Source organism: Erpetoichthys calabaricus, chromosome 17 (assembly GCF_900747795.2).
Source record: "Erpetoichthys calabaricus chromosome 17, fErpCal1.3, whole genome shotgun sequence".
Taxonomy (NCBI): domain Eukaryota; kingdom Metazoa; phylum Chordata; class Cladistia; order Polypteriformes; family Polypteridae; genus Erpetoichthys; species Erpetoichthys calabaricus.
The window spans coordinates 7,087,452-7,101,969 of NC_041410.2; the positions used below are offsets into that span (position 1 = coordinate 7,087,452).

A 14,518-nucleotide genomic window follows, 5' to 3' on the forward strand; every position below is an offset into this window, starting at 1 on the left:
CGTGGTGACTCCGTGTTCTGTTTTGGAAACCCGACTCGCTCTCAACTGACACAGACGGAGTAACGGGTAATGGGAAAATACGACAAGCGCAGCAGTTTGCTATGATTTGCGTAAAAAACGAAATAAAAACGAGCAAATTGAGAATTCTTTTTCCTAATTGTGTGTTTCTGGTGTTTGTTGTATCGGCGTTGGGACTGAAGACTTTCCAGATTCTCCTCTCAACATGCCGTATGTGAGCCGTCTGAGCTTGGCCAGCTGCGCCTGTCAACCACAGAGGGCCCGGGGTGCAACTCCACTTCTTAGGAGCTCTGCTTGGCGCGAGCGCTCGGTGGTTTGTTATTAGACATTTTAGCAGGAAGGGTGAATGTCACACAGCTCTGCCCGCGATGGTACTTGGTTCCTATGTACATAAAATACACCAGAGGTGCCCCACCATCCAGCCGTCCTTTGGCTAAACCCGCTTTATCTTGAGCAGGGGCAGCTGGAGCCGATCCCAGCAAGCATAGGGTGCATGGCAGGAATAACACCTGGACAGAGGGTCCCCAGCCGTCTATCTATCTATCTATTATATAGCGCCTTTTCTTTCTATCTATCTATCTATCTATCTATCTATCTATCTATCTATCTATCTATCTATCTATCTATCTATCTATCTATCTATCTATCTATCTATCTATCTATCACATAGTGCCTTTCATCTATCTATCTATTTATTATATAGCGCATTTTCTATCTATCTATTATATAGCGCCTTTTCTATCTATCTATCATATAGTGCCTTTCATCTTTCTATCTATTTATTATATAGCGCATTTTCTATCTATCTATTATATAGTGCCTTTTCTATCTATCTATCTATCTATTATATAGTGCCTTTCATATCTATCTATCTATCTATCTATCTATCTATCTATCTATCTATCTATCTATCTATCTATCTATCTATCTATTATATAGCGCATTTTCTATCTATCTATCTATCTATCTATCTATCTATCTATCTATCTATCTATCTATCTATCTATCTATCTATCTATCTATCTATCTATCTATCATATAGTGCCTTTCATCTATCTATCTATCTATCTATCTATCTATCTATCTATCTATCTATCTATCTATCTATCTATCTATTATATAGTGCCTGTCATATCTGCCTGTCTGTCTGTCTGTCTATTATATAGCGCCTTTACTCTCCATTATATTGTGTCTTTTCTTGTCTTGTTTGCCCAGAGCTGAGCAGTTTGAGTCCCGCCTCAGTCCTTCAGGTTGTTTTTTTCCTCTTCACCTCCGCACTCTTCCTCACGTCGGACACTCGAGGTCTCCCTTGGCGATGAGTAACGCTTTGTTGGTTTTTTTTTTTGACTGAGTTAGGACCCCTGGTGCCCCTGAAGCCATATCAGCTTTTTGTCATGGCCTCCAAGTCCATTAAGTGCTTGGCTGGACGGCTGATGCTCGCTCTGGGTCAGCAGTAGAGGATTTTTGTGAATTGGCTTACGGGGAGCATAAAGTAAATGAAGGTGGTGTCTGAATTATTGATGAATCAATCAGTCCATCAGCAGCATCCACTTTGAATTCTAAATATAAATTGTAAAAGAACACTTGTAAGTGATGACGTTTTAAAACGTTGTTGCACGGTTTGATGGCTAATTAGCGTCTTTTCCATAATTGATGAGGATCCATTTGCTGCAGGATGTTGACGGCTGTGTTGTCGCCTTTAAGTACTTTGCCTTTCCGTTTGCCACCCAGCAGATGGTCCTGGCAGGTCTCGCTCTCTTTGCTGCCCTTTTTCTCCACAATGCATTGCCATAAATCAGCCTACTTCCACTCAGTCAGCTTATACGCACATTTTGCAGGAAGAAATCATCCAGCTTACTGCCTATGGACACAGCCAACAGGATGATTTATATAAATTTGTGTTGAACGCATCCCTTCTATTGAGGTGCCCACAGTACTACTTTGGGTGCCAAATAAGACTGGTCTGGGGTCAGAATCGTCCGAGATGGTGAACCAGTCAACGGTGCACATGAAAGCCAAACGTGAAGGTACGTGTGCTGGCGAGAGGTGGACTGAGTGAGTGATGCCCTACTCCTGAGCCTGCTCTACTCTCTGCTTAAATGGGGGTGGCTCTACCCACAAAGCGCACTTAAAATAACTGGATATAATTCTAAATACAACAGTTGTAAGATCAACGCATGACCCGTTAGTCCACCATTGGTCAGGCTACCAGCCGGTCATCCCATTTAATGAGGGGGACTGAAAACATCCACAAGGAAAATGCACACCAAACTGCATAGAGCCTGTAAAGAAAAAATCAATAAAGTGCTTCAGTATAGATGTGTCAAGTTGAGGGGTTCAAGCCGTCAATGTCATCCCACCGAGCCCAGTAGGTCTCCAGTGTGTCCTCTCCACACATCCTCAGCAGTGGCACAACGGCGTTCAGTGGCTGGCACCACGAGTCAGTGGCAGAAGCCGTCCATCTCTAAAGCTCTGGCCAACAACGGGGTCACCCGCAGCCAGAGGGTGGGAGACGTGGGCAGGCGGCTCAAGTTCCCAGACTGTGTTACGCCAGCTTACTTTGAGGCCAAACGTGGCATTAACACCTGACTCTTCAAAGTGGGTGCTCATAGTGCTGCTGACAGGTTCCTTGGGAGGACCACATTGAAGAGGCAAAGGGGCCCAAATACCAGGAGCTGGCGGAGGAGCCCATCAAGGTGGGGTGTAGAGGCTTTGCTGGCCGGTCTACAACATACTTGGCATCACAGGAGCCATGAAGCCCACCATAGAGGCTGCAGAGAGGGCCTCCGGGTAGCTTTGGATCAGGAGGTCTGAATCGTGGACTAATTGTTGCCAGGGCCTGATCAACCTGACATCGCGAGACCCCAAACACCCGATGACTTCAGAAGTCCTCACTTGATGATGCGTCCCAGCGCATCCTAGGATGTGCCTTTAAACTAAGGAAAAGTCTTCTTCGGATGTTGGTCCGCAATTAAATGCCAACCTCCAATGGTTTTGGGGCTCCTGGTAGGAGTGGGGCTTTGTGGCAGAAGTAGAAGTAGAAGGTGGGTCACTAGTCATCCGGCTGGAGAGCTTCTGCAGATGGCATTGATGATGACGACCCCTGTCTGCTCGGGGTGGTATGACTTCCATGGTCTAAGCCCTGAAGTTCTCCCTTAAGTTGGCACAGCAAAAATCAGATCAAGTCGGTGAGCATGCACTGGTACAGCGCCCACCACAACCCAAGTGCTGCCGTGCAGTGGGCGACAGCAGTAATGATGTCATTAAAACATGAATTATACAGAAATATGGGGAAGTCGAGCAAAATGGCACCATGCTGGATGAAGGGGCCTGCGTTGCCTCAAAAGCTTTCCATATTATAATCTGTTTAGTGCGCCAATAAAAGAAGCCATTTTGCTTGACGTCTCATGACATCCATAATGGCTGACATGGTACAACACCCTAGTTCTACTGGAAAGGAGACCTCCTGGGGAACCCCTGTGTCAGACACTGGCTGTGATGTTTGCTCCCCTTAAATTTACAGGCCCAAAACCAGATAGCCATCCATCCATTCTTGAACCCGCTGAATCCAATTCGGGGTCCTAGGGGGCAAAGCATTGGGTCCAAGAGGAAGAAACCAACTCCAGACGAGATGGCAGTCAACTGCAGGGTGCGCTTATTTGCCAAGCGGTGTGGTGTAGTGGTTAAGGCTTTGGACCTCACATCCAGGCTCTGTGTGACCCTGAGCAAGTCCTGAAGACCACCAGAGCTCCACTCCATGGAGGAGGTTGTTGCTTTGTGTTATATGTCCATGACAACACTGGGTGACACTGGGGTCACGATTGGGGCCCTCTGACTCAGGTCAAGTAAATCAGGTGACCAAAACCTGCAATCCCATTGGCTGTCTAATGAAGTGGCGGTCTGCAGCTGGGCCCATCTCAGCAAGCCCTTCAACCTGCCTGGGCTTTAAGTATTAATATAATAATAATAAGCAGCGTAGTCCAACACACACCGCTTTGGGATGTGAATAGAAAGAACCCTGGCAGATGTGGGGAGAAGGTGCCAAACCGTACCCCCTGACAGTGACAAGGCCAAGAGTCCAGCTGTGGACAGTGGAGCTATGAGGGGCTCCATGCTAACCCAGAAGAAGTGGGAATGTCAGATGACGTTAAGATGGCCTCACCCCGGGGGGGGGCCCAATCCCATAATGCAACACTAATCTGTGGCCGACGGGTTCAAAAGCAGTTGCCGCCGTATGTAACCCGAATGTTAATTAACTTTTATAACCCCTGGATGGCCCACAGCAGGACGTGTCATCACATCTCATCTCTCACTCCTCAAATGGACTGTCGTTGTCTCCACTTGAGGTGATTTGTGGAAGCAGGTATCCTTCATTGTGAATGTTTTCACCCCCTTTTTCATTTTTTTTTTTTTCTTGCCATGTTTTGAAGGTTCTGGACATTGGCGAGTCTCTCACGGTGCCCGATGAATTCTCGGAGAAGGAGAAGCGCACGGGCATGTGGTGGAAGCAGCTGGTGGCAGGTGGCGTGGCAGGAGCCGTGTCCCGTACCGGCACGGCGCCGCTGGACCGACTGAAAGTCTTCATGCAGGTGAGGTGGGCGACACAAGAAACGCCGACTGTGATGCGTGGGCTTCACGTCACCGCCGGTCTCGGGGCTCTCGCTCTCTCTGCGTTTCACACGTGTGGCGTCCTTTCAGACAACGGCTGGAGGCTTCTGGGCCGACATGCTGTGGATTCGTGGAGACTTCAGACCCCTTTGCTGTGTTCACGTTTTCTTGTGTGCCAGGCCTTGTGTTCCAATCAGGTCCTCTCCGCAGAAGGACAAAGGTGAACGCGGGATTTTACAACAACCGCAAGATTTATTTGTAGAGCACATTTTCATACAAATGATGAGCTCAAAGTACTTTACAGGATGAAGAAAGAGGAACAAAAGACAGTCTATAAGAAAATAGAATTAGAGAACACTAACATCGAATAAAAGTAAGGTCTGATGGCCAGGGGGGGACAGAAAAAACTGGACAGCTGGAGAAAAAAAAAATTAAAATCTGCAGGGGTTCCAAGACCAACCAGCCCAGCCAGCCCCCTCTAGGCATTCTACCTAACATAAATGACCTCAATCAGTCCTCCTGGTATTCACGGTTCACATGGAAGAACTTGATGATGACGGTCATGTGGACGTTTTGGCCTTCGGTCCATCAATGGAGGGACATCACAGTGCTTTGATGGGGTGGTGGGGGTGCAGATCAACACCACAGAAAACTGGAAAAAAGAACAGCAGAGAAAGTCGGGATCCCATGAAGGATAAATGATAATGAAATGCTGTGGACATTAGGGTTAGGGTTAGGGACAGATGCTCTGGACCCAACTGTAAAAGCACTAAGAAGATTTAATTCTTTTTTATCAAAAGTGCCACCACATCCACCAATTACACTATAAATGAACACCATATTCAACAATTCTGTCCTCCCAGCAGCTCTGCCACATTCCCTCCCAACTCCGGCTCTCCTGCTGGGTCTCCACTAGTCCTTTATATAATCCTTGACCCGGAAGTACTTCTGTCCTTCCATCCCCCATGACTTGAGAGTACTTCCTGGCTATATGGGAAACAAAAATCCCCATGTCTCCCTGCAGCAGCACCCACGGTACTGAAGCCGAACTCCATCTCCCATAGTGCCCTGTGGGAATCCGGGGCACCGCTAAGCTGCAGGGAGGTCGCCATCTAGTAGGGAGTGTCGGCCGCGTATCACAATGCATGTACAGAGCATCAGGATTAAACTAAAGTGAAGCTCCGAGAAAGCCATGTTTCAAATATGAGTTTAGAAACGTTTGCACATTTATTACAAATATCCCACTATTGGCAAACTAGAAAGATGATAATATTTCAAGCTTCTGGGGGGCAACTCGGGTTGGGGGCCCCTTCTGATGTAATGACCCCGACTTGATTACACCATCCATGACTACATCTGTGCCTGAAGAAGGTCCCTGAGAGTTGCCCCCCGGAAGCTTGCAATATTATTATCTTTCTAGTTAGCCAATAAAAGGGGGGGGGGGCATTCTACTTAACTTCTCACCACATCCATAAATGACTGACACGGTACAACACCCACTGAAAGAGCAGTCCGGGCCTTCACACAGTACTTGGCTGAAGCCCCTGTGGCTGCCATTCCAGATTCTTCTTGGTTTTGACGTCACAAACCTCACCCACCTGGATGTGGGGTGGGTTGGGGGGGGGAATCTCCTGCCGTTCTTCTCAAGCTCTGTTATGCTGGATGGTGGAACAGCTACAGTGTGGGAAATACATATTTGATCCCGTGCTGAATCTGTAAATTTGCTCCTTTACCAAGAAATGAACCGTCTTGAATTGTTATGGTGGCTTCATTTTAATGGAGAGAGAAGAGAATATCAGCCCAAAAATCCAGAAAACAACACAAAACATAAAAGATAGAAATGGATTTGCATGTCATTGAGAGAAATAAGGATTTGATCCCCTACAACCCAGCCTCCCACAGACTGGCTGTGTGCCCACGTGGCACACAAATTACTATCAACCAATCGCAGATCCTCCTGATCTGAACTCGTCATGTGTATAAAGCCCACTAATCCACAGAATCCATTTCTTCCATTCCAACCTCTTCCACCACCATGGACAACATCAAAGAGCTGCCAAAGGAAGGCTGGAGTGGGCGACAAGACCACCAGCAGGAAGCTTGGTGAGAAGGTGACAACTGTTAGTGTGATTTATTCAGAAATGGAAGAAATACAAACTGACCATCAATCACCCTCGGTCTGGAGCTCCATGCCAGATCTCGCCTCCCGTGGTGAGGATGATCATGAGGAAGGTGAGGGTTCAGCCCAAAACTACATGGGAGGAGCTTGTTAATGATTGGTAAAGTTGGGACCACCACAGTCACCAAGAACCATCCATCCATTTTCCAACTCGCTGAATCCGAACACAGGGTCACGGGGGTCTGCTGGAGCCAATCCCAGCCAACACAGGGCGCAAGGCAGGAACCAATTCCGGGCAGGGCGTTGACCCACCGCAGGGAGCGCACACACACCAAGCACACACCAGGGACAATTTAGAATCGCCAATCCACCTAACCTGCATGTCTTTGGACTGTGGGAGGAAACCCCCGCAGAAATGGGGAGAACATGCAAACTCCTCGCAGGGGGGACCCGGGAAGTGAACCCAGGTCTCCATACTGTGAGGCAGCAGCACTACCCACCGTGCCACCCATGTCACCAAGAACACCATTGGTAAAACGCACTACGCCATAATGGACTGAAATCTTGCAGCGCCCGCAAGGTCGCCCTGCTCAAGAAGGCTCACGTACAGGCCATGTCTTACATTTGCCAGTGAACATCTAAATGACTGCGGTGGGTTGGCACCCTGCCCAGGATTGGTTCCTGCCTTGTGCCCTGTGTTGGTTGGGATTGGTTCCAGCAGACCCCCTGTGTTCAGATTCAGCGGGTTGGAAAATGGATGGATGGATGGACATCTAAATGATTCAGAGAAGGTTTGGGAGAAAGTGCCGTGGTCAGATGAAACCAAAATCGAGCTCTTTTGGCATCAACCCACCGTGTTTGGAGGAAGAGAAATGCTGAGTAGGACCCAAAGAACACCCTCCCCACAGTCACACACACGGAGGTGGACACACCACACTCTGGGGCTGTGTTTCTGCTGCACCCCAGGAGGCGAGATCTGGCATGGAGCTCCCGACCGAGGACGATTGATGGTCAGTTTGTATTTCTTCCATTTCTGAATAAATCGCACCAACAGTTGTCACCTTCTCACCAAGCATCTTCCTGGTGGTCTTGTCGCCCATTCCAGCCTTCCTTTGAGAGCTGTTTGGTGTTATCCATGGTGGTGGAAGAGGTTGGAATGGAAGAAATGGATTCTGTGGACAGGTGGGCTTTATACACATCACGAGCTGAGATCAGGAGGATCTGCGATTGGTTTGATTGTAATTTGTGTGCCACGTGGGCACACAGCCAGTCTGTGGGAGGCTGGGTAATAGAGGATCAAATCCTTGTTTCTCTCAATGACATGCAAGTCAGTTTCTAACTTTTATGTTTTGTGTTGTTTTCTGGATTTCTGGTTGATGTCCCGTCTCACATTAAAATGAATCTACCCTACAGATGAGTTCACTTCTTGGTAAAGGAGCAAACTTACAGATTCAGCAGGGGATCGAATGCGTATTCTCCCCCACCGTTACTGCATGTGTCGGGTCTCTCCAGAGATGTTCGATTGGGTTCAGGTCTGGCCAGGCTCTGGCAGGGGCAAATCAGGAACATTCCCAGAATTATCCCCCAGCCCACCCCCATGTCGTCTTTGCTTTGGGCTTAGGGGTTGTTGTCCTGTCGGAAGGCGAGCCTGCGCCCCCAGTCTGAGGTCCACAGAGGTCTTTTCATTAACGATATGCTGCAGAGACGAGATGTTCCACACGCCTACCCAAGAGGGGCCACTTCAAATTGGGACCCGAGTGCTGCTGTTATTGGGTCTCCAAGGGCTTTCCCCCCATCCCGTTCATAATGCCAGCAGCCCCTGTAGAGGGGAAGAAAGGGTTAGGGTTGGGTCGCTGGTTGCTCACGGAGTCACGAATGAGAGACATGACCCGAATTGTGAGGGAGCGCCAGTTACGGCCATGTGGCGTGATTACCCGAGGGTGATCCAACTCCCAGGACCCTCATTATTGAGGACCCTTTTTAATCTTATTAAAGAACTGCAGCTGTGCCTGATGAGATTCAGTTTGCTCTGCCAATTCAACCCTTTGCTTGACTTGTCAGCTGGAGTCCGGTGCCCTTTGTGTCCCTTGGGCTGCACTGGAACTCCTGGCCACTTCCGAATGCAGACTGGGTGGTGCTGGTGATTTGTCACGTCGCTTTTTTGGTGGGGTGTGCCATCTTAACAGTCGGCAAAGCTGCTCATCATCCGCATGTCAAACACAAAGGTCTCGAGTTGAATAGAAGATGTGAATGGCTGTTTGGCAGCATTCTTTAGTTTGTGGCCTTAGCCGTTTTCACTTTTCAAGTTTATTTAGCGTTAATAACAAACACACCCTTGCTTGATGGAAGGAAACAGTCCGACCCTAAATAACCCGAGGGTGATCCAATTCACAGGACCCCCCCCCTCATTGTTGAGGACCCTTTTTAATCTGAAGTAGCGCAGCCATGGCATGGGATTATAAATGAATGTTTAGAGACGCACGTTTAGTGCCGACACATGGATGTGCTTATCGTTAAATGTATGCGATTAAAATGATAATTATTGATCTTGTCTTGAAAAGGTGCAAGCACACAAACACCACAGCTACAATGTCTTGAAGGGCCTGCGAGGAATGGTGCACGAAGGGGGCTTCCGCTCTCTCTGGCGTGGAAACGGAATCAACGTGCTGAAGATTGCCCCCGAGTCGGCCATCAAGTTCATGGCTTATGAGCAGGTAAGTAGAAGCTTTAGAATTCCAGGGGGCTTGGCTTGTCTCGTCAGTCGACTGAGCAGGTCAGACCACCGAGACGTGTTGCTGCGCTGTCTACACGGGATGAGGAAAGGAAACTCGGTGGTCTCCGGGCTCAGGTTGCTGTCTATGGAGTTTCTCCAGAGAATTAACGTTTTGTTCAACATTCTAGGGGGCTTGCGTGTTAACTGGGGTGAAACCTTTAACTTGACCCTGTGTGAGCAAGGATGGCGGTTTGTGCCTGGCACTTCTGTGGCATCGTCTCCCAAGGCTAATGCCCAATTTATGCCCGATGCCACTGGAATTGTCACTCCTATGACAATAAGCTGCTTTGAAAAATGAGCGACTGTGGGTCTGTGGGTGTGCCCCCTGTAGTCACCTGGGCATTTTTTTTTTTGTTCTCTATTTCGCCTTATACAATTTCTTGTATTAGGAATTTGTTAGTTTTCACGTACCCCTTGGGGTCAGAGTGCAGGGTCAGCCATTGTACAGCGCCCCTCGAGCAATTACAGGTTAAGGGCCCAGCAGAGTAGGATCTCTTTTTTGGCAGTGACGGGGATTGAAACAGGCAACCTTCTGGATACCAGCGCAGATCCTTAGCCTCAGAGCCACCACCACACACCCTGTAGCCCCCTTAGCGTTATTTTTTTTTACCCCCAGAAAAATAAGTCGAAGCGTAAAAATGTCCTGACGTGTAACAGAACATGGAGGTATCAAAACGTCCGCGTAAGTTTGGAAGCAGGCACGCCATGTGTCCACTGCTGTCCTTTGTGTGGCGTGTTTTGAAATGGCCACCAACGAGCAGCGGTCTTCGGGGGTACAATGCCAGTGCCTGATTGGCACGATCAACACACCCCATGTGTTATTGTAGGCTACCACAGCGCAAGGCTTAGTGACTTCCATATTCCCCCCGACACAAACTTTACCAGTTGCTGTTTTGTAAACGGTGCGTTTGCTGCCATCTTTCATGTCCCCTCACTTAATCATTTTGCCTTTTTTTTGCCAAACAGCTACTGTCGCGCCACACGACCAATGTCACCTGTCATAACCCAGTGGTTTGGTCACGCGGTGCCATATGCATCAGCTTCACTATCCGTGTCAACGTCTGATAGACGTACTTTAATTGTCCTTAAGGGGTAATTAGAACTTTACTGAAACTCGAGAGAAAGAAAGTGAAATATTTAAATAATATGTAATAATCCTTCTTCTTTCGGCTGCTCCCGTTAGGGATCGCCACAGCGGATCATCCTGTCTTCTGCATCTTGCTCTGTCACACCATCACCTGCATGTCCTTTCTCGTCACATCTATAAACCTTCTCTTAGGCCTTCCTCTTCTCCCCTTACCTTCCAGCTCTATCCTTAGCACCCTTCTCTCGTTACACCCCTCATCTCTCCTCTGCACATGTCCAAACCAACGCAATCTCGCCTCTCTGACTTTGTCTCCCACCCTGAGCTGACCCTCTAATGTCCTCATTTCTAATCCCGTCCATCCTCGTCACACCCAATGCCAATCTTAGCATCTTTACCTCTGCCACCTCCAGCTCTGTCTCCTGCTTTCTGGTCGAAAAATCGATCATAAAATCAGACCCCGACTTATACGCCCGTTAATTTTTGTACATCTTCTTGCCTCCTCTAACCTCTCATCGCTTTCTCAGACGCATCGAGTTTTGTTGCAGCAGCGCAGTTACCAATGTCTTTCGCCACTTCAACAACTTTTAATGTAAAACCAGCTTCATATTTTCTTCTGATCGAACACTCCATCGTAGATAAGGGATGCTCTTGCAATGAAGGTGTAAGACACAAAAAACACAAATCAGTGCAAACGTCACTTCAGAATAGTGCGGGTATCACTGTGTGGTCACGTAGGCACAATAGAGGGAGGTTAGGAGCACACGCTGACACGGCGCATTGCCGCACCCACATAGAAACAAAAGGCCGTGTGCTCCGTGGTGACTCTCTCAGGTGGGCGTTAGCATATCATCCCTTGGACCAACAGCGTGAGTTTTCCGCATTTAATTTATTATGAAATACTGGAAATTATACGGTAAAATCAAGCCCCGACTTATCCACGGGAGAACTTAAACGTGACTCGTCAAATTGCTTTCTTAATGACCTGTTTTATAATCAGAAAGATCAGCATCAGATCGGCAAAATGTCAGAGAAGAGTTTGGGTAACTTGGTTCAAAGGGCGCAAAGCCTACCGACGCACACGGACGAATTTTCATAGCATTCGCCCCAGTGGAGGCTGGGTGGTCTCGCGGCCTTGGAACCCCTGCAGATTTTTTTTGTTTTTCGTTCTCCAGCCCTCAAGAGTTTATTTTTTTTTTGTTCTCTTGGCCATCGCACCTTAGTTTATTGTTTGTTACGTATTATTGCCTCAATTTATTTTTATATTTTTCTTTCTTCATCTTGTAAAGCACTTAGCGCTCCATCATTTGTATGAAAACGTGCTCTAGAAATAAATGTTGCTGTCGTAGACCAGCGATTCTCAACCTTTTTCTCCTTGTGAACCCTTCAAAAAAACCGGAATAAATTGGCGAACCCCCGGTGTAGTCATTGCGATATACTACAGGTTTGTCCTTGTATGTTGGATGTTTTGTTTCAATGTGTCTATGAAGAAGTGATAGTTTTAAACTGCTGTTGGCCAGGACTTCATTACAAATTACACAAAGCGGTTTAGGTTCTGACTCATCGCCTGTAAAATAAAAACCCATTCGTAAATAGTCACCGTGATATTTTCGTTTCTTCTCTTTTGTCTTACTACGTTTGCCAATTATTTCCTTGCTTTCAGTCTGGAGAGACGGTAGCTCACTACAACTTTCAGTATTGTCACCTTGTGTTGGCACCAAATCAGGGACTGAAGTAGAAGAAGAAGAAGAAGCAGCAATGGATTGCTCGTCCAGCTTTTTGTCAGACTTGATAAAACTACCCGTTTTTAACCATCGATCCATAATAAAATTATGGAGTAATAATTATTCACTTTCACGTTTGACGTGCGCACGTTTAAGTAGAAAGTCTTTCTCGTAATTTATTTACATGCATTATGCACTACCAATTTATCTTATTAAAATCACTCGTGGTTCTTAAGCGCGTCGTACGATTCATTTCGATTCTACTCTCCCTTGTCTGATCGCGGCGTTTTTATATCAGCAGACGTTATTCTCGTTCTTTCGAGCATATTCGGGGTTCTCGGTTCGCTGAATTGGAAGTTTCCGGATCATACGAGAATGTACACACATCGCCAGCAGCGTAGCATCTCATCACGTTACAGATTGTTACCTGTTGCGACTCAACTATTTACGGAATCTTCTGTCTCAATGCATAAGTGACTAAGAGGTAATATTCATGAATTTGACATTTGATTTGTTGAACCATTTGATTATTATATTATTAATAGTACTGTGAATATATTTGCCTACATTTAATATTTCATTATATTTTTTACGTTTGGGATTTAAAATTCCGCCATTACAATATTTTTTTCGGGGGTTCGTGAACCACTGGTTGGGAATCACTGTTGTAGACCATCCTGCTCCACTGACAGACTGAGGAGATCGGTCCTCCCCCAAACTATGCGACTCTTCAATTCCACCCGGGGGGGTAAACGGTAGCATTATTCAAAGTTATTGTCTGTTATACCTACATTTTTATTACTCTTTAATATTGTTTTTTTTGTATCAGTATGTTACTGCTGGAGTATGTGAATTTCCCCTTGGGATTAATAAAGTATCTATCTATCTATCTATCTATCTATCTATCTATCTATCTATCTATCTATCTATCTATCTATCTATCTATCTATCTATCTATCTATCTATCTATCATAAAGTATTTAATAAATGTAATTAAATAGTATTATATAGTGCCTTTCATATCTATTTGTCATATAGTGCCTTTTCTTTCTATCTATCTATCTATCTATCTATCTATCTATCTATCTATCTATCTATCTATCTATCTATCTATCTATCTATCTATCTATCTATCTATCTATCTATCTATCTATCTATCTATCTATCTATCTATCCTAAAGTGTTTTGTAAATGTAACTGAATCTCTATATATAATCTTCATTTGGATCTTGATCTTTGTTTGTCCGCGATTGAATTAGAAGAAGCAGCACTAGATGGCAGTAGAGAGACAGCTAAAACATAGGCATTGCATTAAGAATCTCCTCCAGGCTTATACTACTGAAGACTGTAGTACTCCAGTCACACCTCAAAACACAGACATTCAAACTAAGCAAATTGTTGTGCTTTAAATTAACTAATCTTTATATATAATCTTCATTTGGATCTTGATCTTTGTTTGTTCGCGAATTCCACGCATGCGTAGACCACCTTCCAGTTTAGTACGTTGTTGTTACTCACGGATGTCAACAATGTGCCAGAATAACGAAAGGGGTGGTGGACAGTGTTACGCTGGTTAGCTCCTGAGGCCTGGTTAGAGAATGAGATTGCCGAAGATAAAAGGTACGTGCCTACGTAACATATGAATGAAAGAAAGACAGTGGGTAAAATGAATGACAACGTAATAGCACGTTCCGGAAATTATTATTGTTACGTTGTAGCCGGCGAGTGCTGCGCGTCTCACAGTTGTACCGTGGCTTGCTCACATGTCAGTGAAGTGATCCCTATTTATGCTTTAAAGAGCCTGGATACCTATGTGTCCCCCTTTTATAACCATTGCTCCGTGTGTATTGCCTTACTCTTTGGATTGCCACAAAGCAACCTGCGAGATTGGAGAAAGGATGAGAAGAGATCGTGAGAGGAAACGACGCGAGACGGACTGTGAACGGAGAGAAGCAGAAATGCTCCTCCACCACCACATAATTACTATTCGGACGGTGATTCCGAGTAGGCCGTTCCTATCGAACCAATGTCCAAGGGTTTTGTTTTGTAATTTTGTTTCACTTATAAAAAATCATAAAGCTGTGCGACGAAGGGCCCAGTTCACGACTGGCAGCCGCGTTTAAACAGGGAGCCCTTCACAGACAACTTAACACGCGCAACGTAGTTGGGCAAACATGGCTGGTCTAGACCAT

At 46.3% G+C, this 14,518-nt stretch overlaps 1 protein-coding gene across 3 annotated transcripts in view; it reads left to right on the forward strand.

Moving 5' to 3' along the window:
- Positions 1–14,518, forward strand: part of LOC114642620 (calcium-binding mitochondrial carrier protein SCaMC-3-like) — a 71,746-nt gene that overhangs the window by 40,008 nt on the left and 17,220 nt on the right. For all 3 annotated transcript variants that reach the window (XM_051920701.1, XM_051920702.1, XM_051920703.1), the window contains 2 exons: positions 4,449–4,607; positions 9,307–9,459. In XM_051920701.1, the coding sequence (XP_051776661.1) occupies positions 4,449–4,607; positions 9,307–9,459 (312 nt within the window). The remainder of the gene's footprint in view (positions 1–4,448; positions 4,608–9,306; positions 9,460–14,518) is intronic.